Raw genomic sequence first — 27,277 nt, 5'->3', positions numbered from 1 at the left:
GAGATGATCTGCACCCACCCCCACAGCCATCCGCGAGTTTCCAGCGAGCGCCCAGGACACCCGCAAACACTTCGCGATCTGTTTGGGTGCACTAAACAGCGCACAGGAAGCGCAGAGCAACCGTGGCCGTATCCTATCGCGCTCGCGTGCCAGCTGCCGCCCCGGGAAGAAAACAAGTGTTTGCGGAATTTGGCGGCCGCGGCCCTCCACCCGGGCTTTTATTGCACCGCCCCGCCTTTCTCCCCGGGCGTCCCCAACCGCGGCCCTCGAAATCCATCCTCCAGGAGCGGGGTTCTCTCCCCGGCTCCCGGAAACCCGAGGCGGGCGTCCCCCGGGTCTCCGGCACCCCCAGGGGCGCGAGCCCGGCCGGGAGCCGGCGAGGAGCCCCCGCGCGCGCGCCGGGGGCAGGGCCGGCGGAGGGGAGCGCCGCGAGGTGCGCAGGGCGCGCGGCGGCGGGGTCGGGGGCAGGGGCGGGGAGGCGCCACGCGCAGCCAATCCCCGGGCCGCCCCCTCCCCGCCGCCGCCAGCCGAGCCGGGGCGGGGGAGCCAGGCGGCGGCGGCGGCGGCGGCGACGGAGGCTGCCGCGGGGAGGGATGGAGAGGGGAGGGGGGAGCGGAGCCGAGCGGAGACAGCCGCGGCGCTGCAGAGCGGCTGGGGCGGCGGCGCGGCTCCCGGTGCTGCCCCCGGCGCCCGCCCCGCGGCGGTGAGCGCCCGGCCACGGAGGCGCCGGAGCCATGGGCTGCATCGGCTCCCGGACCGTGGGTGGGTACCGCGGCGGGGCGGGGGCGGGCGGAGGCGGGCTCGGCCCGAGCCGGTCCCCGGCCCCCCTCCCCCACCGCTCCCGGCGCCCCCCCCGCCCCGCCCGGCCTGGCTCCCGCACTTTCCCTGCGCTCGGCTCTCCTCCGCGCCCGCTCGCCCCTCGCGCCTCCGCGGCCGGCCGCCCTCTCCGCTCCTCCGCTCCCTCGTCGCCCTCCGGCCTCCCTGCGCCGCCCTCCCCCAGGCGCGGTCCCTCTCCATCATCTCTCCACCGGCCTCCTCTCCCTCCGCGGCCGCTCTCCCTACTCCCGCGTCCCCTCGCCCGCCACCTCCAGGCCCTCCGCCTCGACTCTGCCCTCCCCGGCGCCTCTCCCCCTCCATTTCTGGGGCAGCCCCTCCCGAGGACCCCCGGCCTCCGCCCCGGCAGGAGTCCTTCTCACGCCCCCCCCCCTCCCCACCGCCTCCGTCTGGCTTGGGTGTTTTGCTCCCACCTCTTTGCTTCTCTGTTGCCTTTTTCTGTCGTTCCTGCCTCCCCCGATTCGCATTGTTCACGTGCATTTTCCCTCCGGGGCGGGGGCGGGATGCGCCCGGTGCCTCAGGGAGGGGAACGGGGTCCACGCCCGGAGAAAATGGGGCCGCGCCGGGCCCGGCTGGAGGGAAGGGCTGGGGGGCGCGGGGAGAAGGCGGGGGTTTAGGGGGACGGACCGGGGTCGGGAGCCGGCTCCCGGGAGGGTGGGGCCGGCCCGAGGAGCCGGGACCTGCACCTGTCGGCGGGGGCTGGCGGGGCGGGGCCGTCTCTTTATTTACCTTGCACTGGGGGCGGGCACGGGCGCTTCCTAAGTCTTCTCTCCCCTCAGCCTTTGCCTCGCTTCTACCCCCCTGTCCCCCGGCCCACGCACCCACTCCACGCTCACGGCTCAACGAATGAGTCCAGCCCTCTCCCCAAACCCCCAATTTTCCCCCACTTCTCCCGCCTACACGACCCAGTGACCTCAGGCTGAGAGAATAATTCGTATTATTATTACAAACAAACTCACTCTCCGGAAGCCTCATTTCTCTGAGACCCGGTTTATTTCCATGGATACCCCCCTCCTCTGCTTTCACCTCTTCCCAGGGTTCTCTCTCTCCCCCTCCCTGCCCCCCAGGGCTCTGACTCAGCTCTCCCTCCTCTACAAAGGCCACCTCCCCCTCCCCTCTCTCTTGCTCTGCCCTCTTCATCCCTGCTCTCCTCTCTGTCCTCCCCATTCCTGCTCTCTACGCCCAGAGGCTCATTTCCTCTTCCCTGCCGGCCACAGCCCCTGGTCTGACCCATCTCCTCACTCCCCTGTAGCCCTGAGGGAGAGGGGTTCACCTAGGAGGGGTCCTGCCTCCTTCCCACCCATTAACCACAATCCCTCTGCACTAGCGGTGGGGATGCATGCTGAATGCCTCCTCCTGCTCCAGACTCTGTTCCCTTCACTCCTTCCCAAGACTGGGCCCCTAACCCCAAATTCAGAATCACAAAACTCCGCGTGCAGGAAGGACCTATAAGGTCCGATTCCACAGCCATCTGATCCTTGAGCCCCTTTCCAACTGCTCAGGCGGTTCCTCCCCCGCCTGCCTCCCCGGAGAGGCACCACCCTGCCCTCTTGCCAGCGTCTGCCTTGGCCACATGCTCTCACCTGAACAATTACCATCAGTTTCCCAGTCAGCCCTCAGACCCTGTCCACCCCTCCCATTGTCTTTGCCTTCTCTTTAAGTTGAATGCCTATCCTTTCAGTTCCAGTTTTAAAAAGTTCCCTTGTCTCCTCCTCTGACCCCCTTTGCTCCTCTCCCATCCATCACTTGCCTCCCAACCGCGAGGGAAAACGATCACACCTCACTCTTGGCCTCCTCTCCCGTCACCGTTTCCGGGTGAACACACGCAGTTCCTGCCTCTATCCCCACCACATCCCCTCCCTGTCAGACAAATTCGCCAACTCCAAGATACAAGCCGTAAAGCCCACTTGGAGGGAAGCTCACCCCTAAAGAAGTTCTGCCCTTAATTGTAGGAACATCATAGCTCTCGTGCTCTCCCATCTAGAAACACTCCAGGATTCCTCAGGACAGAATAAAGAACTGTTTTCCTGCTAAAATCCAACCACGGACCCCCTCCGTTTCGACAACAACAAATAAGGCCATATAACACTTTCCTGGGAGGGAATATTTTGGCTCAACCTTACAGTTTGTCCCTACCAAAAATTTGGGGGAGAGGAGGGATGTAAAAGGGCCCGCGCTATCAGAAGGAGCAGTGGCTGGAGGGAAGGGAGGGGTCTGGAGGGGCTGCCCCTGTGTGGCCTCAGCATTGTGAGACCCAAGAGGGGCCTGTGGGCTGGGACCTAGGGAGGCTGAAGGTCAAGCAAGTAACCCTGTGGCCGCTGCAGGGAATGAGGTGATTGCGGTGGATTGGAAGGGCCTGAAGGATGTCGACCAAATCAACATGGACAGCACCAGCTCGCTGCACGGGAGCAGCCTCCACCGGCCGTCCACCGAGGTGAGGCCCCGTGCCCTGCTGCCCCCCTAACCAAAGGACTTTTAGAAGACCCCAGAGACCATCCTGAACAAAGCCGCCCAGTTGCCCGATCCTTGAATTATCTTCCTAAATTCCAAGAGAACATCCCAGACACTCCTTCAGACTGACACTTTTACAGAACATTTCCTTTCCTCAAAACACAGGCCAAATGTTCTACTCTGAGATCCTAATTCCCTATGTTAAGCTGGGGGGGGGGGGGAGGGTGGGAAAAAAAAACCTCTCTACTTCACACACTTCTGGAAGTCCCTGGGGGTGGGGGTGGGGGGGGCTGCTTGCATTTCTGGAAGTGCCTGTGATCCCCGCTCCCTTTTCTCTCTCCTCACAGCAAACCCGAACTGATTTCTCCTGGGATGGCATCAATGTGAGTTCACCCCCCCCCCCCGGTTTTCTCTAGCTCCTCTCCCTTATATTCTCCCTTAGACTGGCTACAGAACACAGCTGTTCTAGGTTCCCTACCAACCTGCCATGCTTTTCAAGGGCAGTTAGGGGATGAGCTTCCTTGGGACTCCTGGGTGTAATGAATGGTTCCCTTATCACCTGCCCTGGCTCAGGCCCTTCCTTCCTCCTGGAAACCGTGAACTCTCCTCTGCCCCTCCTCCCACATTCTCTATCCCAGCTCTCCATGGAGGACACCACTTCCATTCTGCCGAAGCTTAAGCGAAATTCTAATGCCTACGGCATTGGGGCCCTGGCCAAATCATCATTCTCAGGTGAGACTCCCGACCTGGGGATGTGTCCAGAGAGGAGAATCCCTACAGACTCCTGGTCTCGATCTCCTTGCTCCTTCGAATCTAAAGAAGACCCTCCCCCCACCCCTGACCTATTTGCCCTTTCCTTCATGCCCTCCTGTCCAGGCTGCCCCTCATATGGAGGCCTAAGGGATCCCTTCCCTCATCGGGCAGAGTCCCATGGGACTCGGGTGGGGCTACCGGGTGGGTCTTGTATGGGCATCCTGTGATATTCTGGAGGATGTGGGGAATGTCTGGCCCCTCAGGGATTTCTCGCAGCATGAAGGACCATGTGACGAAGCCCACCGCCATGGGGCAAGGCCGGGTGGCCCACATGATTGAGTGGCAGGGCTGGGGGAAGACACCAGCCATTCAGCCGCAACACAGCCACGAGGCGGTGCGCAGGGATACCGATGCCTACTCCGACCTCAGCGATGGCGAGAAGGAGGCACGTTTCCTAGCAGGTACTTGTTCTTGGGACCCTCAAGAGACACGTGTTCAGGATGGCCAGAGACTGACCTTCCAACCTGATCCCCTCTGGCAGGACTTGCTCTATCCGTATCGTGACCATAACACTTAATTTCCCAATCAGCTCTGATTTCAGGCACTTGGACTTAATTGATTCGGATAAGGGTCTTCAAACTTATTTTCATTATCATCTTAGAAGTTAAGAATTACATGGGATTGTGGGTCCACCTGTTCCGGATGCCTTCTCTTCTACATGGGAGGACTGTCAGTACCTGAAGGAAAGGCAGGGGCCTCTGACTCTGAAAGGCTCTCCTTCTACCCATGTTCTTTGTTTTTGTTTCTTTTTGTTTCTTTTTGAGAGAGAAGGAGGGGGGTGGAGAGCAGATGAGAGCCGGGTAGAGGGGCAGAGGGAGAGAGAGAGAATCCCAAGCAGCCCCATGCTCACTGTGGAGTCTGACGCAGGACTCCATCCCATAGCCCTGGGATCATGACCTGAGCCGAAGTCAAGAGTCCGACGCTCAACTGACTGAGCCATTTAGGCCCCCCTCTACCCATGATTCTTGAGGAAAAAGAACAGAAGGCTGTGGGGATCCCTTCTAGCCTTTGCTCCTCAGCACCTTGCAGTAGTGGATTCCCTTACTTGGCTCATTACTTGTGACAGCCGCTAGGTCAAGGGGCCTGGGTGAGGAGAGGGTCGTATACAGAAGAGGTTTCTTTCCGGGAAAGTGGTATTGCTACAAGACAGGCATATAGCATACCTACAACAGTGACCAAGCCCCTCTAACACGTCTCCATAGATACGTAGGAAGAATGAGATCCAGAAGAGAAGAGAGGGCTCTCGGTGTTGGTGGTGTGGATGGTGGAAGAACTCTCCATGAGGAGGGGAGCCAAACATGTAGTGGGTAGGGAGTAGTTTAGGGCAGCTGGCTATGTAAACTTCAACTTAGGACTTTGACTGGGATGGGGACTCCCAAGTCTACCCATCCTCCCTAGTCTATTCTCCCTCCCTTCTCCTTCCAATTTCTTGAACTTTCCACTTTTTTTTTAAATGTTTATTTTATTTTTATTTTTGAGAGAGAGTGCACACACGTGTGAGTGGGGGAGGGGGAGAGAGAGAATCCCAAGAGGAATCCATGCTGTCCGTGCAGCCCCCAATGTGGGGCTCGATCCCACAAACGACTTGAGACTAAATCAAGAGTCGGGCATGCAACCGTCTGAGCCACCCAGGTACCCCTCTTGACCTTTCCACTTAATACTACTATGGACCTACAAGCCCATGGTACTCCTTCAGGGATTCTCTGTTGAACCTGAACCCTCTCATTTAGATTCCTCTGTCTTTGACTACTAGCTAACATTCTTAAAACCTTCTAAAGATAAACTTCTGGGAATTCCTCATTTCAATCCCTTTGGATATCTTACCAGAAGACCCCTTAACTCTAGGAATTTTTTTTTTTTAAGTTTATTTATTTATTTGGCGGGGGGAGGAGGAGGAATGGGGGTGGAGCAGAGAGGGCGAGAAACAGAATATCCTAAGCAGGTTCCATGCTCAGTGCAGAACCTGACGTGGGGCTTGATCTCACAACTGTGAAGTCATGACCTGAGCCAAAATCAAGAGTCAGTTGCTTAACGAACTGAGCCATCCGGGTGCCCTAACTCTAGGAATTCTTAATCTGACCTTCTGGGAAATCTCGTGCAGTTTTGCCCTATTTTGGGGCATATGCAAAGTCTGTGTTGTCCAGTACAGTAGCCACTGGCCACATGGTGGCTACTGAGAACTTGAAATGTGGCCAGTCTGAATGGAGATGCACCATCAGTATAAAATACCCACTGGATTTCAGAGACTCGTCTAAATAAAATAATGTAAACGATCTCATTAATCATTTTTATGTGGATTAAGTGTTGAAAGAAAATCTAATATATATTGGGTTAAGATATATTATAACAATTAATTTCATCTGTTTCTTTTAAAGTGTCTTTACTATGGCTACTAGAACATTTTAAATTACCAAAGTGGCTTGCATTATATTTCTGTTGAACGGCGCTGCCTCGCTGTCCCTCTACCCCCTGCATGTGTCTAAGGGTTCCCAGAGCTATCTCGTGCCAACCACTGTTCTTCTAGGTGTCATGGAGCAGTTTGCCATCTCCGAGGCCACACTCATGGCCTGGTCTTCCATGGATGGTGAGGACATGAGCGTCAACTCCGCCCAGGAGCCATTGGGCTGCAACTACAGTGACAACTACCAGGAGCTGATGGAGAGTCAAGGTGAGGGATGGTTCCTCTCAGGCCAAGGAGGCCTCCTCTGCTATCTAGGCTGCCTCTGTTCCTCTCTGTTCTTCTGAGACTTTCTGTTCATCTCAGCTTTCCTACTCTCCTCCCCGCGGTCTCCCTCTCATCCTCTGTGCTGTTGTTACTGCCTTTGACGTTCTGTAACCCTGCCGACCTCCGTGATTCTCTTCACAGATGCCCTTGCTCAAGCCCCCATGGATGGATGGCCTCACTCCTATGTGTCCCAGGGCATGTACTGTCTGGGGTCGTCAGATGCCTGGGAAGCCAGTGACCAGTCGCTCATCGCCTCCCCGGCCACAGGATCCTATCTTGGCCCTGCATTCGATGACTCACAGCCTAGCTTACATGAAATGGGGCCTTCCCAACCTGCTTCCGGGTACTCTGCTCAGGAGCCTCCACCTTTGCTGGGGGCGGACGCTGACTGGGCTCCGGGGGGCGGTGGGGTGGACCTGGCTAGGGGCCCTGCTGAGGAGGAGAAGAGGCCGTTGGCCCCCGAGGAGGAAGAGGATGCAGGATGCCGGGACCTGGAGTCACTTTCCCCACGAGAAGACCCTGAGATGGCCACTGCCCTCAGCCGGAAGGTGTCTGATGTCACGTCCTCAGGTGTGCAGTCCTTTGATGAGGAGGAGGGCGAGGCTAACAACTAGCTTCCACCCACTCCACGCCCAGCCTTCCACTCCCAGCTGAGGGGCCTGGCTGCAACAACACCCTCCCTTCCCCCAGCAGTACAGCTGAGACCCGGGCAGAAGACCACGAGGAACCCAGGAGTTGCCTGTCCTCGCCAGGAAAATGGAGAGCCAGGGTGGGATTTAATCCAGGCATATGCTGTAGAACCACAGGTCCGGGAACTGAGGCCCAGGCAACCAGATGGCCGTGAACTTTGCTTGGCTGCGGGCTTCCGGGTCTGTGATGATGAAGCTCCCGAGGTCGGGAGCACAGAGCGGCTTGTAGCCGTCGATGGGGATCTCACTTCTTCACTTTCTGATTCGTCTTCCAGGAGCCCTGACTGTGGCTGTGGGAATGCCTCCTTTCTCCATGTCACTCTTGCTTTTCCCGACTCTGTGTTTTCTCTGGCTGTGGCCCCAGCTCATCCCCACCGTGAGGAACAGACCTCAGGGGCGATTGGTTTGGCTCGACAGGCACAGGGGAAGCCACCGAAAGGCACAGGTCCTTAGAGGGTGGAGAATCTGCCCTCGGCGAGAAATTGGCTTCTGAGATCGGGAGTCATGGGGGAGGTGCGTGTGGCAGCTGGGATGCACAGGGACTCGAACACGATTCTTTACATCAAGGCCTGCCCACAGCCCAGAAAGTCACCGATGAGACCAAGAACAAACATGGCCGCCTGTTCTGGGACCTTGACTATCCCATGGCTGGAAGGAGGATCCAAGGATCTGGGGCCGGGGCTGGCTGCTGCAGCTCTTGCTTCCTTTTCTGCCTTCTTCTGGCTCCTGCTCTGGGAACCCTGGCCCTGAGGGGGTGACGCAGAATGCAGGTGTCCTGGCCAAACGGGGAAGCATGAGGGCTGTGTCTCCCTCCATCCACCCTCTAATTCTCTGGAGCTGTTTACACTTTTCTCTTTGCCTTTTCTACATTTTTATAACTTCTTGGGGACTCAGGGTTGAGTGGGGTGGAGGGAGGAGGCCGGTGCTGTCAGGCCCCAGCCAGGGTGGGCTCTTTGTGAAGGAGCAGTGTGGGCACATGGCTCCTTTGCCCCTTCTTCAGCTGCTCCCAGGACTCCAAAGAGGGCCTCACAGGTGTTCTCCCTCCCTCCCCAGGCCTCCTGTGGAGGAAGAGAGGAGAATCAGAGTATTCTTCCTTCCAGGACAGGTGACAGTGAGGCATACGCCCCTGGAACTGCGTGCCCCCCCCCACCCAGTTCCCACTGTGGTGGGGACCTCTGTGTGGCGCTTCTGTGAGAGATCCTGACAGCAGGGGCTGGGGGTAGAGCGAAGGCCGCCGCAGCTGTGGAGCTGGACGGCACACTGCCCTCCCTGCTGCAGTGACACAGGGACACTGTGGGTAGGGGAGAGAAGCTAAGAGCTTCCTTGTTGCCTCTCCTCGTGCCCGACGAAGGCTGCGGGTCCAAGGCCTTGTGTCCCACCCAAAGTTTGTCAGGGGTCCTACCACTTTCTCCTCTGCCAGGAAGGGAGCACTGTCCCAGACCCTGGGCAGAACTGCACCCCCCCCCCCCCTGCCCCAGACTTCTATTTCTTTGGAATGAGGAGGCTGAGAGTCGGGGTGTTTCTGTCCATCCATGACCCCACCCCCACAGAGTTCACCCTTTCATCTGTGCTCCTAAAATGCAGCCGAGAACAAGGGCCCGTGTCCTCCAGGGGAAGGGAGAATGGTTTTCCTGGGGTCGGTCTTTGGAGGACCCAGGAGTGGGCACGGTGAGCACACGTAAGCAAAGTCACCTTTTCTACAACTGTCTCAACAGAAGACCCCTCGCGTGTTTGAAAATGTGACCTGCTTCAGGTGGCGGCAGGACCAGTAGCTGGGAGCTCTGGAAGTGGCCTCGCGTGGCCCTCACGCCAGACTCCTGCCGCGGGTCTTCGGGGTTTTGCATGCTGGCGAGTCCCTGTGTCCTCGCCTGTGCCACCTGCTGTCTCAGCGCACCACCTTTCCCTCTTAGCCTCACCCCCTTCGTGCCTATGTTCTGCCCCCATGCCCGGACCGCGGCGGCCATCCAGTCCAGCGGGTTCGTTCATTACAGTTCCTTTTTGCTCAGGGCCTGTGGAGTCGGGAAAGGTGGACTGAAGCGGCGTTCTCCCCGTCCTCCCTTCCTCCCTCCCTTCTCCCAGGAAGCCAGATGGTCCCTGAAACAGTGGCTGGAACTGGGAGGGAGTCTAGCAGACTTTGCACGAGGAGGGGGCTTGCAGACCGGAGGTCAGGTGGGGGCCTGCATTTCCCACTCTGAAGAGGGAGAAGAACCAAGGACCTGCCCTGGGACCCTCTTAGGACTCTGGTGGAGGGAGGAACTGCTCTCCGGTGCTGGGGGCAGGTGCATGGGGTTTGCTTATAGCCTATTCTAGGGGGAGGGGAGGGGCATGTGCAGGAAGAGGCTGTGGGGGGGCGGGGGGGTTGCTTTTTCCTTTGGGGTTAAAGGCTGTGCAGCACGTTTTACGACAGTCCTGGAACAGGGCTGTTTTTATATTCTTGTGAATGAAACTGCTCTTGCTCAATGATTTTCCTTTGGGGGGGAGGGGGGGTGCACTTTCATTTTCAAATCACTTTATTAAAGAAAAATCCAAATCTCCCATTCCTCCCCTTCCACTGCCCCACTGCCCCCCACGCCTTCCTTCTTGCCCCTCAGCTGAGGAGGGGCTCTTGGTGAATGAGTGTATGCCCTTCTCTTTGCCCCCACTTCTACATCCCATTCTGTGTCTTCCAGATCTGGGAAATAATTCATTTTTATGGCCAGTCTTAGCATGTTTTCTTAATGTGACATTCCCACCCCAGGCCCAAGAGAGATTCTATGACATATATTACAGAGAGAATTATATATAAATATATATATATAAATATTATAGATTATTTACACATGGGCACGGGCTCACATGCCTACTGCCAACCCCCTCCCCAGGCTGTGCCCTCTCTCTCTCTCTCTCTCTCTCTCTCGGCCTGGGGAGGTGGAAGGGACGTGATGTTGGAGAGGGCTACAGGCTGTGTTCAATGGCACTAAACAGAATGTGGTGGCACATCTGACTATGAGTGTCTTATTTGGGGGGTGACGGAGACTGGGCACAGGGGAGGAGAAGGAGAATGTCGGAAAGGGGTAAAACTGCAGAACCAGACAAGGCATAAAAGGAGGGAGGGAGGAAAGCCTTGGGTGTGGAGGCTCAGAGCACCCGAGACCACTTATAAGAAAGACAGGCTAACAGCAGACACCCTGTTGCCGATTGGGGGAGGATACGGATCTGACTTCCCCAGTGTGGGAAGCATCAAAGACATCTGCCATCTTGACTTTGAACCCTCCTCTCTCCACCTCTAGGAGAGGAACACAAAGAACCAGCCTAAAGGCTGGTGTCTGAGTGACCCAGTGACCTTGCCCTGAGCGTTGGTGCCGGGTAGAAGAAGCCATAGCCACAGCAGCGGGAGGGCACAGCCTACCCTTGGGCAGGACAGATCAGTGACGACACTGGGGAGGGGGATGTAAGTTTCCAGGGAGTGACCTGGAAACTGGAGGGTGAGGAAACTGGTATGGGAGTGATTTCTGCCTGAAGGAGGTAGGAGTGACCCTGCTTCCTCCACAGAGAACTTTTCTCTGTCAGGCTGCCCCTCCTTTATCCACATTGCACTGCTTAAGTCTGAGGCAAAGGAGGAGGTGATGGGACCGGCCTTTCAGCGCCCTAGCGATGACCCTTGCCTCGTGACAGGTAGTGGGGGGCAACTTCCAGGGAGCCGGTGTGAGCCAGTGGGAGAATGGGGTGGGGGGCTCTGAGAGAGGGGTGCGGACTGTTCTGGGGTATATTCCGGGGCCATCTGTCCACGAGGTCATGAGGGCCTCCCATCTCCTCCACAGGCCACAGTCATGTGGGTCCCCGCCATGGAGACTGGCAGACACATAGGCAGAGCCAGGAAGGTGTTGGGACAAGAACATCAGGGGGCTCCTGGAGAATAAGGGGAGGCCTGAAAGTCGCAGGGTATGTCCCACCCCACACACCAGAGAGACTCGGGAAACCCCACGGACTATCAGGCCTTCCGCTGGGGTTAGAAGCCCCTGCCTGTCTGGATGGGGGGATGTGGCCTAAATAACTGATCAAGGCTACTCTCTGCTGCAAGGAACCCTCCTCTAAGACTGTCACTATCCCATTTCACAATTCCCAGGAGGGGGCAGGACATCGGTGTGATCCCTCCAACCTCAGGACGTACCCTCTCCCACACAAAGCCAGCCTGGGGCCGGGGCCTCTGGACAGTCTTGAGGAGGAGGTCCTGGAGGCGTCAAAGGATCAGTTCGTCCTCGTCCTCCTCATCGGTGGACCGCAGACTGGGGCCCTGCAGGATATCAGCCAGCTCCTCTTCCGGCCCGGGACTCTCCACCAGCTCCAGCTCCTCCAGCTCGCCCTCCACCTTGGCTGGAGCCACCGAGAGAGGGGGCTCCGGGGAGGGGGAGGGCACGGGGGTCTCTGGGGAGGCGGGAGCCCTGTCCCCCGCCCCGGCCGCCCCGGTTCCGTCCTCAGGCAGGCTCCACGTGTCCGTGGGAGGGGGCGGGCCCCCAGGGTTCTTCCGAGCTGTCGTCGTGTTCCGGAAGCTGGCGAGGGGCGGGCGGAGCTGCACCCCGGACTTGGTGTGCCCTTCGATGGCCTTCTGCAGCTGCGGGGAGAGGGAAAGAGGGTACAGGGTTGGGAAGAGGACGAAGATGGGGCAGGTGAGAGACACGGGCGCGAGAGAACAGACCCGCACGGTGAGGAGGAACAGGACGCGTGGAGAGGCAGGAGACGGGGCCTGGGGAAGAGGTGCACCCGCGGGGCCGCGAGTCTCCAGCTCCTCTGGCCGGGCCCCTTCCTGGTGACCCTCAGGCCTCCTTCAGCCACATCCCACCCCATCCCATTTTCCCACAGATCACACACATGGAACTGTGACTCACGCCCTGAACCCTCACCCCAAACCCAAGCAGTCCACGAAGACCCTGGGGGCGGTCCTCTCCACCTGCCCCTTGTGCCACCCACCCCCTCCAGTCTCCACATGAGAAACAGAGTGGGAAGTCTGGGGGACCCCCCAGATGTCAAGCCATCCCCTCCCCACCCCCTTATCCTGTGCCCCTTCTTCCTCCTGCTGCTCCAGCGGGACATGTCATTACCTCCTCCAACGCCAGCACGCCCCTGAGCTTCCCCATGCTGGTCACGTAAGCAAGGTGGAGGCCGAGGAGCGAGAAGAGCGTGTGGGTCTGCAGGAAGAGAGCTGCAGGTCAGTGCGCGGCCGCCCCACACCTCCCCTGCCCGCAGCAGCCCCGAGCGGTGGTGGGCGAGGACTCGCCTTGTGCAGAGACGTCTGCTCCACCAGCTGGAAGGGAGACTGGTCAATGCAGCAGCAGTCAAAACACACCGGCTGGCTCAGCTGCTCCTTCTCCCAGGCCTCAATCTGTTGGGCAGAGTAGGGCCGTCGCTCAGTATCACGGGGCCCCCTTCATCCTCAGATCTACAGCCGGGCCCCAAACAGCCCTCCTAGCCAGCCCAGACCCTGAAATACGCAATGGAGTGTCACTGACTGCACCCCCCCCCCCAATACTAGCCCTTCTCCCTTCCCACCAGGGGCCAGCACCCTCTCCTCTCCTCCCTCATCAGGCCCCACATCACCTTGTCTCTCAGGCACGAAGAGCACCTCTCTGTCTTCTTGTCCTCTACTCCCTCCCCTCCCCACTCCCTGTGCCCCAACCCAACTGCCCAGTCTTATTTTCCACCACTCCTGTGATACCCATTGCTCAGGGAAACCAGACGTGCCTTCCCAAACCTGCGTTTGCTATTCTCGCCCCTTGGATTCCCCTTACTGCCCCCACCCTGCCTGCACAGGCTCTCCTGACCTCCCAGGAGCAGGTTTTTTGTTTCCTATAGCACATTACTGGGCCCTCCTTTACAGAAATAACATGGATCATGCTCAGTCTTTTACTGGCGTTTGTCTTATCTCTGCCTACAGGACAGGGATGAAGAACTCTTTTTTTTTTTTTCTTAATGTTTATTTATTTTTGAGAGACAGAGTGCAAGCAGGGGAGAGGCAGAGAGGCAGAACAGAGGGTCTGAAGTGAAGCGTGCTCTGCGCTGACAGCAGCGAGCCCCGTGTGGGGCCAGAACCCAGGAACCACGGTATCATGACCTGAGCTGAAGTTGGCTGCTCAGCTAACTGAGCCCCCCCAGGCGCCCTGGACGTAAACTCCTAGGAGTGTTACGTGAGTTTGCCCACCGCGTGTTGTGCAGAAACCAGCACATTCGTCTCTTCCAGATTGCGGGGACTGTTTGCTGGGCGTGAAGAAGAGCTATACCGACTCACATGGCACCCGATGTGACTGGCTGGAGTCAAACCATTTTTGTTTTGTTTTGTCTATCACAGAAGCATTAAGGCACAAAGGCCTTAATCTCCTCTTGATTTAGATACGCGCACCCAAATCCCCAAGATTCCAAATGATCCAGGAGAGCTCTGACTTTTATAATGGAATCTAAAATTTCCTGAAATCTCTTCTCAGTCAGCACCTTCCGATCGCTGTGCTCCTTTATTTTTCTGTTTGTCCAAGTCCCCATGTCTCAAGCTCCAGAGAAGGTCTCTGAAGGCCACGTCCCGGTTCTGGTGCCCGGTGTATGGTCCAGGCTGGTGTGCTCTCCATCTGTCCCTTCCTGGTTGTTCTGGACCGCAACCACACCTCCTCCAGGCTCCCCCTTTCCTGACGGGAGGTTCACACAGGGTTTGGCTGGTCCTCACAGCACAGGATGGATGACCACTTAGCAGGTGTGCTGGAGACATGATTTATTTGTAGGGCCCTTGCCAACCCTGGTCTGGTTGATCCTGTCCTCCTGGATCTTTCTACGACCATTTCCTGCCTTCCCTGGTTCCATTCTTGTCTTCCCTTAAGGAACAACAACAGTAACAGAACCATTTCCAGCATACATGCACCAAGCACTCCCTCTGTGCCAAGCATCATTCGGGTGGCTTTACGTGTCTTCACTCACTGAATCCTCTCCAACGACCTATCATTACCTCCATTTTACAGATGAGGAGATAGAGGAAAAGGGTGCATAAAGTTGCCTGCCCAAGACGACACAGCGGTAGAGCAGTGCTTCCGACCTTGACTGCTGATCAAGTTCCAGGAACCCCCAGCTTGTGTCCAAGGGGCAGGGGATCTCTGCTTTGGGGTCCCACTACTTGTAAAGGCTCAGTCCCGGTAACAAACTGGGGCTCTAACTGTGTCTACTCCTAACAGAGGAACAGATAAACATGACCTCTGGTGACCTGTTAGTGAATTCTTCCGCTCTTTCCGAAGGTGTCACCTTGATATTGCCAAGAGTGCCTTCTTGATCTCATCCAAAAACCATGTTCAGAATACCCTGAATTTTTACTCCTATGGATCTTATCCTCCTAGAATGGCCCAGTGGGTCATGTGGGAGTTTACATCCCTAAAGTCTTTTTTGGGAAAGACATAAGCTAAAAATACATGCTTCCTAGTGGCACTTTATTTCCGGTGGTCATTAAATAGCCCCACTGATCACTAGCTAGCTTTCCCTCTGGGGTACTTTTTAAAAAAGTATTATTATTGGTTTTGAACTCCAGCAAAACCCTCCTCAACCACTGTCATGACCCATCTGACTCCTGCCTGGGGGCAAAAGCTGTAGCTGTTCTCTCCTCTGTGCTCATCTATTCCATTTGTCCATAAGGCATTGATCAGAAGGGTGTGTGTTTTGAGGGGTGACAAGGAGAGAAGGGACAGACTTCCCTCCTCTCTTGTGATGTCCCATGCCCTCCCCCATATAGTCTGGACAACCAAGAAGATGTTTATTTTAGGGGTGCCCAAGTGGCTCGTCGATTAAAGCGTTCCAGCTCTTGATTTCGGCTCAGGTCATGATCTTATGGTTCATGAGATTGAACTCTGTGTCAGGCTCTGCACTAACAGCTCAGAGCCCGCTTGGGATTCTCTCTTTGCCCCTCCCCCACCTCAAAATAAATAAATAAACTTTATAAAAAAAGACGCTTATTTTAAAATAATATCCATTATGGTTGTCATCTACCTACTTTTAAAAAACTCTACCTTTTCAGTTCCATGGTGGGCCTGCATTCTTTTGCTAAATGGAATGGCTGCTAATGGACCTGTTGTGTCTCTGCAACCCCAGGGTCTGTTCGGACCGGTACTGCTCAGCTTTCTCCTCCAGATCATTGCTCCCCGTCTGTCCGCTCCACACAGCCAGGCTTATCCAGGTCCGTTGACTCTCCCACGGACTCAATAACTACCTTTTTTAGGAAATAGGTATTTGTCCCAGTGGGGCACTGCTGTCAATATCTGCCCTAGGTTTTTGGTTCTTTCCAGTCTTGTTTACTGGCATTTTCTTGTAGTCCACTGTCTCAGGACCCTGACCAATCCAGCATCGTAACCTCCGGCAGGCATGGACCATTTCAGCTTCCATGCTGTTCTGCACCGGTATGTGTAACTGCTGGCTGCCTGCCATTTTACTTCAGGTGAAGCTCATGCTTCCTACACAGTCTCTGCCTGGTCCACAACATCCCGAATGTCTAAACGTTATAAGATCTAAGACTCATCTGAGCACTATGGTCCCATCCATGCCTGGAGGCTCAAAATTTCCCTCTTCTGATCCCTCTGAGAACAGCTACCTCTGAGTGATGTGCCCAGCCCTCCCTCCATAGTCGTATCTCATCCCCAACCTCTCACAATGCTTTCTGGCCTAGACTCGCATCTTATTCTTACAACAACATAATGAAGAAAGGGAACAGTGTCGCCATTTGGCAGAACAGTCCACCCCAGGTTGTTCCTGTTTCTCTTACCTCTTCAGGTGACATGGTGTCCACCAAATCCGTTGACTCCTAGAGAAGAAAGATATAGGTCCAAGTTCTTTCCCTTTTCATGGCATTTATGGTTCCTTTGGCCATTAGCCATCTCTCACAGGCCAGGGCCACAGATGCTTGCCTTCCTAGTCATGGTTCCTTCCATATGAACCTTCTCCATGGTGGGGCCTTCTCACTTCTGCCTTGCGGACCATGGATGTCTCAGTTCGCAGAGGCACGCCCCTTTCCCTGTCCACCCTCCACGACACATCTGCTCTCACCTGGGTTGTTTTCTTCTTTGTGGGGCGAGGTCTGCCCAGTAAGCAGCGCAGCAGGGACCGGAAGACAGAGGGTCTTTGACCTGAGGGGAATGGCAAGTGGATAGAAACGGAAACAGAGCGGTATCTGTCCTAGGAGGAAACGGCCGGCTGGGGAGGCTCTGAGGGACCCCTGACACTTTGCCAAACAAGATGTGTACTTCCCGGATGCGTCACCTCCATGGACACCCTCTCTCCTACCCTCTTAAATCAGCTCTTGCCCTTCCCTGGGACGGTGATGTGGAGACTCAATGAATAGGAATCCCATCCCCCTGCCCCCCTCCTTATAGTAGCAGCTGTTAGGTTGAGGAGAGCCCAGAGAGAAGCCACAGGCATGAATGCGGGTGCATGCTGGGAGAATCTTCACCTGCGGGCTCCGGGGCTTCTGGCTGCTGTTTGTGGCTGGGCAGGGGCCCATTGGGCTCTTCTGGGGACAATGGAGCGGCAGGAAAGGAGCGAGGAGCGGGGAGAGGAGGCAGCTGTAAGGAACAGTAAAAATTCTCAGTCCTGGGGAAGAGGCTGCCTAGCACTTTCCTCCCCTTATCAGCTGGTGTCCTGGGAAATCTCTCGACCTCTATTCTTTCTCCCCTTTCAGAATTCCTGTGTCTCTTTGGGTTCTCATTGGTACCATCACCTGCAACCTTATCTCCTTCAGCCCCTGGCCCCCAGGGACACTGGTCTCTTTGACCTTCTCGGTTATCAGCATGCCCTCTCTGTCCTCTGCCCCAATCTATCCAGCTCCCCCAGCCCCACCCCTGCCTGGTCACCTCGGGCTTCCCAGAGAGGTCCTCCTCTTCATCCTCATCCACAAAGGCAAAGGACTCCCTCCGGCCCTCGGATGGGATGCCTTGGTGCCCCCTGCCAGCAGGCCGCGCCTTTCCATCATAAGGCAGCTCAGACAGCTTCCTGGCCATGTCCTGGGCTGCCCGCAGCCTCCGCTCAGGGCACAGGTGGCGCTGCAGGAGGGACTGCAGCTCCGACCGCTCCACGGAGCCCAGCAGGATCATTGAATCTGGGGGAGAGCGGAGCACAGCCTGAGGGCCCGCTCCTTCCACTCCCCGCTCCGCAGGATCCAGCCCAGGACCCCTGCTTCATTTCCCAGCTTTTACCCTCTCTTTCTGAAAACTCATTTCAAACATCTGCCAGGACTGACCTCACCCAATCCCTTTTATTTCACTCATTCAGCACTTAGAGACCCAATTGATACTATCCTACTTAGTGCTAATTTGTACTTATTTGAATGCAGCCCTTCCTTATACAGGCTGTTTGTAAATAGGTGAACTTGGCATCAAAATAGCTAATCAACCCTGTCTCAAAAAAAAAAAAAAAACAACCAAAACACTTTAAAATCCACTTATATAGGCTGAGATGTGAATATACTTTGAAAGAAGTGCACAAGGATATCTGATGCTTAATCACTTAAAGACTCTGGGTCCTTCTAGGATATAAACAAAACGCCTACTTTTCCTGGGAAGGTGTTTCATATACGGAAATTTCTGCTACCATAATGAACCTTTTCATTAAGTTGTAAGCCCATAAAATTGCGGCAGTGTTATTAAGATAAATCTTACCATTAAGTCTTTGTCATTATGAAAACCTTGTATCTCATTGGCTGTACCCAGACTCCAATGAAAAGCCACTGCTTTAGAGGCCACTTAAAAAGTATTTGGGATTTGGGGAAAATATTAAAATGAGTCTAACCTGAACAATTTGGATACTCTGATTATCTGAAATCAGGAACTAACAAATTTAATGGCTCCAAGTGGCCGTACATGATTCTTCTTACTTACACTAATTCAAGCACTAGGCGAGTATTGATTTAATATCTAGTAAATACCTACAGGGAGACAGCCTGAAGGGGATAGAAGTTACAGTGTCTGCCCTCAAAGAATTCCCAATCTAGTGAGACACAGATATATAAACTACACAAGAAATAATACACAGAAGGATTAAATGCCAAAGGATGATGAAATAAAGTAGTGTGTGAAATCACTGCTTTAAACCATTCACTCCTCGGAGCGCCTGGGTGGCTGAGTCGGTTAAGCGTCGACTTTTTTTTAAATGTTTATTTATTTGAGAGAGGGGGAGAGAGAGAGAGAGAGAGAGAGAGGGAGGGAGGGAGGGAGAGCACAAGCAGAGGAGGGGCAGAGAGAGAGAGGGAGACACAGAATCCGAAGCAGCCTCCAGGGTCCGAGCTGTCAGCAAAGAGCCCGACATGGGGCTTGAACTCATTAACTGTGAGATCATGACCTGAGACAAAGTTGGACGTTTAACCGACTGAGCCACCCAGATGCCCCAAGTGTGGACTCTTGATTTTGGCTCAGGTCATGATCTCACGGTTTGTGAAATCGAACCCCGAGCGGGGCTCTGCACTGACTGTGCAGAGAGTACTTGGGATTCTCTCTCCCTGTCTCTCTTTGCCCCCACCCCCCAAAATAAATAAACAAACATTAAAAAGGATAAACCATTCACTCCTTCATACAGAACGGTTTCCTCTGCCCCTCACGTCGGGCACTAAAGAACAGCTACCGTTTAGGGAAGTAGCAAAGAGAACCGTGTAAGGGGCTAAGCCTCACTGTTCATGGATTCCTTGATTGCAAATTTGTCTCCTGTCTCAAATACGGGGGCGTATTTGTAACCCCCAGATCAGTGCTCAAGGTGCCCTCGCCGTCATTCACAGACCTATACAGAGCGGCGAGTGACCGGGGGCCTCCCTGTGCACGTGTTCCCAGCTGAGCTGCAAAAGTGATGCTCTGCTTCTTGTTTCAGCTCCCATACTGTAAACAAGCATTCTTTCCATGGTCTGTTTAATGCCACATTTTCACATTTTTGTTGGTTCTGTGTTGGTGATTTTGCTGCTTAAACCCCACCCCACCCCTCCCCATCCCCAAGCAAGAAGGCTGTGATGGGCCTTATGGAGAACATCCGTGTGCTAGGCAAGCTTCGTTCAGGCCTGAGTTATAGCCCTGTCGGCCATGAATTCTAGTTAGTGAATCAACACTATATACGTGAAATAAGCTGTCTTTAAAGAGAAACACACATAAAACAAGTTTATGCATTGATTAGTCAAAGAAAATGTGACCAGAGGAACCTAACCCTGTATTTCCTCCAGGGCAATGGTTCAGTATCATATCCCTAATTCAGTGTTCATGGCAACTTTGGAGAACATAACTACAATGACTAATGAGAATCAGCTATAGTTCTCTAATTGGATTTTTTTTTTTAATTTTTTTTTTCAAACGTTTATTTATTTTTAGGACAGAGAGAGACAGAGCATGAACGGGGGAGGGGCAGAGAGAGAGGGAGACACAGAATCAGAAACAGGCTCCAGGCTCTGAGCCATCAGCCCAGAGCCTGACGCGGGGCTCGAACTCACGGACCGCGAGATCGTGACCTGGTTGAAGTCGGACGCTTAACCGACTGCGCCACCCAGGCGCCCCTCTAATTGGATTTTTAACTATCTTCTTGCGCTTGTGTTAGGACTGTATTTTTCCTTCTCAAAGTTGATCGTGTTCCTTAAGGAACACAGGCTGGGTATGCTGTGGCACAAATGGGTGGTCCCTAATGACAAGTCCACACTACAGTGTCTCTTCCACCTCTGTCGAGCCCTTGTTCAGGTCACTAGCTCAGGAGTCTGTTTCCTTCCTTCCCACTGACCTTTCGAATCAACCAGTGGTAAAGTCTTGACTGTGGTGGTCTGGAGCAGGGTTTGCAATTCCCCATACGTGCAGGCGGCTGAAACAAACTTCACATCACGCACCATGATGTCCTCAACAAAGATTGTAAATTTGCTACGGAGGAAGAAAGCATGGGGGTTAGCCCTACCATACGCTTGTTCCTTTGCCATCCCAGGCATTCCATCACTCATAATATTCATCAAGTACATGGGAACATAAAAGTAAGTAAAAAGCAGTGTTTCCAAATGTTGACCCTAACCTTGGTCTCAACCTCAGAACCTCCCACCCCCACCCCATCAAGTCTGAACTAATTCCAGCTGGTGCCCCTGACCTGAGCTGGTTCCAACCAAGGTCAGGCAAGTAGGGTAGCTTCTTGACCTGGATGATGCTGTCATAGAGGGAGGGCTGCAGGCTCTGAGCCACCATGTTGGCCAAGATGACAGCCACCATCATGGGGAGGATGTGGGCAATCTGACCCGTTAACTCGAAGCAAATCACAGCTGTGGAGACCGTATGGGACACTGCGCCAGTCAGCGCTGCTGCCCCTAGAATGACACACAGGAAGCGGTGGGTTAGGGTTGCCATTCCTGGCATGGAGGGCACGTGAGGATGCCATGGGAGTGACGTAGAATGGGGAGACACGACCCCAGTCAGTACCAACACTCCTGACATAATCATCTGTCAAGAGTAGTGGCGAGAATGCTCAAGTATTAGAAAACCATTTTAATCTTACTCGATTGTCCTTTGGCAATTTGCAAAATCATTGTGTGTGCCCGGATTTTCGCTTATAAAATGAAGACAGTGATGTCCTATCTATTCCTTGCTTTAGAAAGTTTGGATCATTCTGTTTTGTTTTGTTTTGTTTTGAAGTAGTCTCTACACCCAGTGTGGAGCTTGAACTCACAACCCTGAGATCAAGAGTCACATGCTCTACTGACTGAGCCACCCAGGCGCCCCAGAAGTTTGGACTGTTCTTAACTGAGCATTTTAAAACCCAGTGATAGCATTTTACTTTGGGCCTCAGGTTTTGATGTCAACAATTTATGAATGAAGAGGGTCAAACCCAGGACTCAGGCTGTGGACTTGGAACATGACACCTGTGTCAGATCCTGGTTCTACAGTTTCTCAACTGTGCGAACAGAACTTGATGCTTCTGGAATCCCATATTCTTATCTCTGAGGTAAATGAGGTATTAAATAAGTTGTAAGGCCCTTGCAGACCTACAATGTTATGATTCTGTGAACTCTTTGAAAACAGAATCTGTCTTATTTGTTTTTAGTTATGTTTTCCCATCAACAGAAATAGTTGCTAGAAGGTATACATGGAAAGAGAACAAGAAAAATTTACAAAAGAGAAGGGCACAGTCAGTAGAGCGTGCAATTCTTGATCTCGGGGTGGTGAGTTCAAGCCCCATGTTGGGTATACAGCTTACTTGATGGGGAATAAGAGCAGATGACTCTTACTGATGAAAGAGGCTTTTGTAAAGGACTGTGATTGGGGAGTAAGGTCGCCATATGCAATGCAAAGCCGGTTAAGGCTTCTATATTTAAGGGAGGCATGGCCTTAGATGTTATGGGATTTTGGTGAAGAACATAGGAGGGAGGAGGCATACTAATTTTGAGGATTACACTGGCTTCTGTGTTAGACATGGTTTCAGTTGGATGGTTTCAGTTGGATTATCACAGATTATCAGAATGTTAGGACCGTGAGATATCTCAGAAGTCACGTGAGGGCAAAGAAAGTGGGGTGCAGAAAGGTAGCTAACTTGCTCTGTAGTCATGCAGGTGACAAGTGGCAGGGATGAGCACATGTTCTTAGGTCTTAGTCATGTACTCTTAAGTCCCGTCAATATTGGCACATCTGTAGGTTGGGAGTATCCAAGCAAGTCACCTGCACTGCTGTTTCTCCGATTCTTTGGAAGCAAAGAAAAAACCCTCACCAAACATTCAGACACAATCCTAGGTGCTTTCCTTCTTATCTTGTTTAATCCCCATAATAATCCCTTTTCTACAGAAAGAAACTAAGGCTCAAAGACGTTCAATAAGAGCTAATGAGAGTCAGAGCCAAGGGCTGATTATTTGAACAAAAGTTGAATCAAATAGCAAAAAATTAAAACCTTATTGTGAAGCCTGGAATAAAGATGTCATGGGAGAGTTTGAGTGTGGCTATTAGGGGTTCCGGAGGGTAGAATGTGTCTCACCAATTACTGCATAGCCCCCGGGTAGGATCTTGTAGATGATGTCATCGAATAGGATACCGTCAGGGAATAGCATGGCCATGATCTCTCCCACCAGTCTTCCAAATGCAGCTCCTAAAAGAAAGACAAAAGGAACGAAGGTAATGAAAGATCCAAGTTCCAGATCCTCTATATTTTCAGAGCCAATCCCTGCTTGGGCACTAAGACCAAACATAAGCCCCAAGCATCCAGACCTTTCCTTGATTTCCCAGTACCCTAGATTGCAGCTCTCAGTAAGATCCCAGGCTTCCCACCAGAACTTACCTAGCACAAACACAGGCATGAAGCCTCCACAGGGTATGGGCATAGTGGTGGCCACGATGGACATCCAAAACTGGGGTAAAAAGAGGCATCAGGACACCCTCTCAACCCTGCCCAATACACATGCATACCCTCCACCCTCTCCCCACTTCCAACCCTCCTTCTTGCTTCGAGAGTCACAGAAACCCTAGGATAGCAAATCCTTTTGGAAGCCATTTTGTCTGCACCCTTCCTCCAGAACCAAAAAAAACGTGGAGTGCTCAGTCTAAGAGACAACCAAAGACAACATTATAAGAAAGTTCCTCCTGATCGTTAACTCAAATCGTTCTGACTTGGAGCGACTGTGTTTGCCTTTAGGCAATCTAGAAGGAAGAGTGGAGCCCCTGAAGACTCCTGTCCCTGCTCCAGAAAGCTCCTGGCCTATACTGTACCCTCTTAGCCTGAAAAGGTCACCTCAGCTGAATAGCCTAAAAGTCTTGAAGCTGGAGGATATCTTTTCCCAGTCAGATTATGTTTCTGAAAAAGAGCCCATTTCTAAGTGGCAGACACCTTAAAGTCTTAGTGACTTACTACATGACTAATGTAGCTTTGAGGTGGTCATTTACAAAGCTGTTTATATGGTAAACCTCACAAGGGAGTCTGGAGCGAAGCCTGTCTTGCCGGAGCCATTTCCTAACATCAAATCACCTTAAGCAGAGATTCAAAACACATCAGATCTGTCCTGCCATCCTGGAAGGGCACACTGAGAAACCTAGCCAATCTCCAAGGCCAATTCTGTCGGGAAGTATTCCAACAGAATTGGAACAATTTTAGCAAAAGCAATAGGTACATTCTGTGGCAAGGAATGCAGAAGAATTGAGAAATAAGAGTGGAGAAAAGAGTATTGGTTGAGCTTTTGAAATATCTGTGAAAGAAATAAAAATGTGAGACATAGCATGTGAATTAGGTTTATGTATCACTTCCAAAATAAGTCAGCTAATCTTACAAAAGGATCTCAAACTAATTTGGTGAAAGATGGTAGCAGCTAAGTCCGAACAAATTGACAGGATGAAACATTTACAATTAAAAACCTATGCAAATTTACTGTAAGCTGGTAAGAAATAAATTTCTTAATATTCTGAACCTTAGAAAGATTCCCCTGAGGAGTGCCTGGGTGACTCGGTTGGTTAAATTTAGGTCGTGATCTCACGGCCTGTGAGTTCGAACCCTGTGTCTGACAGCACAGAGCCTGCTTGGGATTCTCTATCTCCCTCTCTCTCTGCCCATCCCTCGTTCGTTCTCTCTCTCTCTCTCAAAATAAATAAAAATTAAAAAAAAAAAAAAAAGATTCCATTGAGACAGGGCTGGTGTCAAGAGCCATGACAGAAACTCTGGGAAGGTTTCTTTCCAGAAGCTCTGAGTTGATGCAAAATGCATACATACTTCTTCAGGTCAGAATATGAGTGGGTAAAACAATTGAGAACTGCAAAGTCAAGTGAAGAGATATAAACTAAGAACGCCTTGGGGCGCCTGGGTGGCGCAGTCGGTTGGGCGTCCGACTTCGGCCAGGTCATGATCTCGCGGTCTGTGAGTTCGAGCCCCGCGTCAGGCTCTGGGCTGATGGCTCGGAGCCTGGAGCCTGTTTCCGATTCTGTGTCTCCCTCTCCCTCTGCCCCTCCCCCGTTCATGCTCTGTCTCTCTCTGTCCCAAAAATAAATGAAAACGTTGAAAAAAAAAATTAAAAAAAAAAAAAAAAAAAAAAGAACGCCTTGAGTAGAAAGCAACCGCATGCCTCTTCTCTGCCTGCTCTCAGCACTGGCATGGTGCTCATAAATGCAAGTCAGATGTAGGTAGGTCACTAGGGAGGGAGGGAAGGAGGGAGGAAGGAAAGAAAGAAGAGAGTTTGCTTGGTCCATGCAAGTGTCCGTGCAAATAGTGTCCATACAAAACAGAAAAGGCTTCTCAGAGCTAATATTTGCTGCAACACCCAACAGAAATGCTCGCTGGTAAACTGGTTGAAACTGTAGATGACCAGACACCATGTCAGTCTGTCTGGACATGGAGTTCTAGACCCTTCTAGTTTAACCTTCATAAGTGATTCTGACATATAACAATTGGAGACCCTTTGAACTATTCTGTGCCATCTTTTTGGAATAAGCACATGAAAGCCATATAGAATTTTGTTGGCTTGGGTTAACCTGAACGCTCCAGTAATACAGATAATATGTGGATAATAGGGCTGAATTCAGAGGACAAAGTTTGGATTATCCCCCAAGATATGTGTAAGAACAGATGAGGATCAGAGGACATGAAAGTGATCAACCCCTGTAGCACAAAGAATGACATATGAGGTTAGCAAACTTTCTGAGCTATTAGCACATGAAAGGAAGGATCCAGAAGCAATGTAAGTAATGTGGAACACAAATAACTCCCAAGAATTTAAACACCCAGTTCTAGAGAACTGGGAAACTAGACACCCGTTATGACAGATGTCACTTTATTTAGACCCTTCACAAGAAGGAGTGCTATGAAGAATTCTACTGAACCCTGGGCTATGCTGAACAGTGATACCAGGTAATGATGTTGGACTCTTAAAAAGGGAAACTGAGAAGTTGTAATATTCATACACATTGTGGGAGCTGGTGACTTACCGCATGGTGATACTTTCTATGTCTTAAGACTGAGGAATACAGAAGTTCCTTTCATCAATAGCTGAGAACCTTATCTACCTGTATGGATACTGCCTGTGTATGTATGTATGTATGTATGTATGTGTGTATATATATGTGTGTGTGTATAGGTAACCTACTACCTATACTTAATTTTTTTTTTTTTTTAAGACAGAGAGAGACAGAGCATGAGTGGGGATGGGGCAGAGAGAGAGAGTGAGACACAGAATCCGAAGCAGGCTCCAGGCTCTGAGCTGTCAGCACACCCTACGTGAGGCTCAAACTCACAAACTGTGAGATCATGACCTGAGCTGAAGTTGGACACTCAACCAACTGAGCCACTCAGGCACACTTCTTAAAAAAATTTTTTTTACATTTATTTTTAAGACAGAGAGACCATTACCTACACTTCAGAATAAAGGGATGTATATGTGTCAAACAGCAGAACAGTGAAAATGCTGGAAGCAATGATAATCAATCAGACAATATCAGATTTATAGCAGTGAGTGGTTTTATGTGTATAAATATTATAGAATAGCACAGGCCTGCTACATACTGTGGGGCTTGAAACATGGCCCAGAAAGTATATGAGTTTCTCCCCCTGACACGCTTATGATATACACATTATCAAGGATGTAATTCAGTGAGAAATTAATAATAGTGACATACAGTTGAGTCCTGCTATATAATCCAATTAGGTTTCTTAGAATAAACTTTAATCTGTGAAGTTGAATCCAGATATATACTTGGGAATCTGGGATGAGGTGAAGTGAGGTGTAGGGGAAATGTTGAAAAATATACAGTATTTTGTTTCTTCAAAACTTTTCAAAAGCTTGACATTTTCTTTTAATTATTTTTTATTATTTATTTATTTATTTATTTTTCTTGCTCCTTCTACTATCTTGGAACCTGTGGAGGCCTGCTGGGAACAGGACTCCTGAAAATGACAAGTATGTCTGGAAGGCTGTGGTCCAAAGCCATTTTTGCTGGCTATAAGCGGGGTCTCCAGAACCAGAAGGAACACACAGCTCTTCTTAAAATTGAAGGTGTTTATGCTAGAGATGAAACTGAATTCTATCTAGGCAAGAGATGTGCTTCTGTGTACAAGGCAAAGAACAACACAGTGACTCCTGGTGGCAAACTGAACAAAACCAGAATACTCAGGAAAAGTAACTCATGCTCCAGGAAACAGTGGCATGGTTCGTGCCAAATTCCAAAGCAACCTTCCTACTAAAGCCATTGGCCACAGAATCTGTGTGACGTTGTACCCCTCAAGGATTTAAACTAACTGAAAAGTAAATAAATAAAGATGTAGATTTGTTCTCCTGTAAAAAAAAAAAAAAAAAAAAAAAGTTGGTTTTTTTGTTTGTTTGTTTTTTTAATTTGAGAGAGAGAGAGAGTGCATGCAAGCAAGGGAGAGGGGCAGAGGGAGAGAGAGAATCCTAGACAGGCTCCACAGCTAGCACAGAGCCTGACGTGGGGCTCAATCCCATGACCATGAGCTCATGACCTGAGCTGAAATCAAGAGTCAAATGCTCAACTGACTGAGTCACCCAGGCGCCCCAAAACCTTGACATTTTAAAAGTATATATGATCCTATCAACAACAGCCAAATTATAGAAACAGCCTAAATGTCCATCGACTGAAGAATGGATAAAAAAGATGTGGTATATATACACAATGGAATAGTACTTGGTGATCAAAAAGAATGAAATCTTACAATGTGCAGCAACATTGATGGAATTAGAATGAATTATGCTAAGCGAAATAAGTCAGAGAAAGATAAATATCATATGATTTCACTCATACGTGCAATTTAAGAAACAGAACAGATGAACATAGAGGAAGGGAAGGAAAAATAAGATGAA

General features: G+C 51.9%; 3 protein-coding genes and 1 pseudogene across 6 annotated transcripts in view; 3 read left to right on the top strand and 1 right to left on the bottom strand.

Moving 5' to 3' along the window:
- LOC115502040 (olfactory receptor 2F1-like) overlaps positions 1-27,277 on the top strand; it is a 342,928-nt gene that overhangs the window by 119,429 nt on the left and 196,222 nt on the right. The gene's annotated exons all lie outside the window — the stretch shown is intronic.
- FAM131B (family with sequence similarity 131 member B) lies at positions 4-10,488 on the top strand. Of its 4 annotated transcripts, none has more exons than XM_030308643.1 (8): positions 4-433; positions 3,159-3,268; positions 3,633-3,668; positions 3,924-4,017; positions 4,302-4,499; positions 6,623-6,766; positions 6,965-7,393; positions 7,517-9,046. In XM_030308643.1, exons 1-8 carry the CDS (start codon positions 4-6, stop codon positions 7,963-7,965), a joined length of 1,890 nt encoding a protein of 629 aa, XP_030164503.1. In that variant the 3' UTR covers positions 7,966-9,046. The 4 variants fall into 4 exon arrangements, with proteins under 4 accessions (XP_030164503.1, XP_030164505.1, XP_030164506.1 ...); XM_030308644.1 differs by lacking the exon at positions 4-433 and adding an exon at positions 655-762 and having other exon boundaries at positions 7,517-10,488; XM_030308645.1 differs by having other exon boundaries at positions 6,965-7,604.
- The window catches only part of CLCN1 (chloride voltage-gated channel 1), a 33,125-nt gene continuing 16,329 nt past the window's right edge, over positions 10,482-27,277 (bottom strand). The window contains exons 13-23 of the mRNA XM_030308641.2: positions 22,765-22,834; positions 22,465-22,575; positions 20,596-20,809; positions 20,245-20,378; positions 17,355-17,599; positions 16,955-17,066; positions 16,552-16,631; positions 16,271-16,309; positions 12,767-12,871; positions 12,591-12,677; positions 10,482-12,103 (exon numbers count right to left, since the gene is read on the bottom strand). Coding sequence (XP_030164501.1) covers positions 11,732-12,103; positions 12,591-12,677; positions 12,767-12,871; positions 16,271-16,309; positions 16,552-16,631; positions 16,955-17,066; positions 17,355-17,599; positions 20,245-20,378; positions 20,596-20,809; positions 22,465-22,575; positions 22,765-22,834 — 1,569 coding nt within the window. The 3' untranslated portion in view covers positions 10,482-11,731. The remainder of the gene's footprint in view (positions 12,104-12,590; positions 12,678-12,766; positions 12,872-16,270; positions 16,310-16,551; positions 16,632-16,954; positions 17,067-17,354; positions 17,600-20,244; positions 20,379-20,595; positions 20,810-22,464; positions 22,576-22,764; positions 22,835-27,277) is intronic.
- LOC115509320 lies at positions 12,019-26,761 on the top strand (annotated as a pseudogene).

Source organism: Lynx canadensis, chromosome A2 (genome assembly GCF_007474595.2).
Source record: "Lynx canadensis isolate LIC74 chromosome A2, mLynCan4.pri.v2, whole genome shotgun sequence".
Classification (NCBI taxonomy): Eukaryota; Metazoa; Chordata; class Mammalia; order Carnivora; family Felidae; genus Lynx; species Lynx canadensis.
This window is presented reverse-complemented; position numbering and strand designations above follow the sequence as displayed.

Excerpts from the sequence above, each read along its gene's own strand:
- FAM131B (XM_030308643.1), top strand. The coding sequence starts at position 4 with ATGATCTGCACCCACCCCCACAGCCATCCGCGAGTTTCCAGCGAGCGC. Across the intron at positions 3,669-3,923 it reads TCTCCTGGGATGGCATCAAT|CTCTCCATGGAGGACACCAC; the intron begins GTGAGTTCACCC and ends TCTCTATCCCAG. Across the intron at positions 4,018-4,301 it reads GGCCAAATCATCATTCTCAG|GGATTTCTCGCAGCATGAAG; the intron begins GTGAGACTCCCG and ends CTGGCCCCTCAG.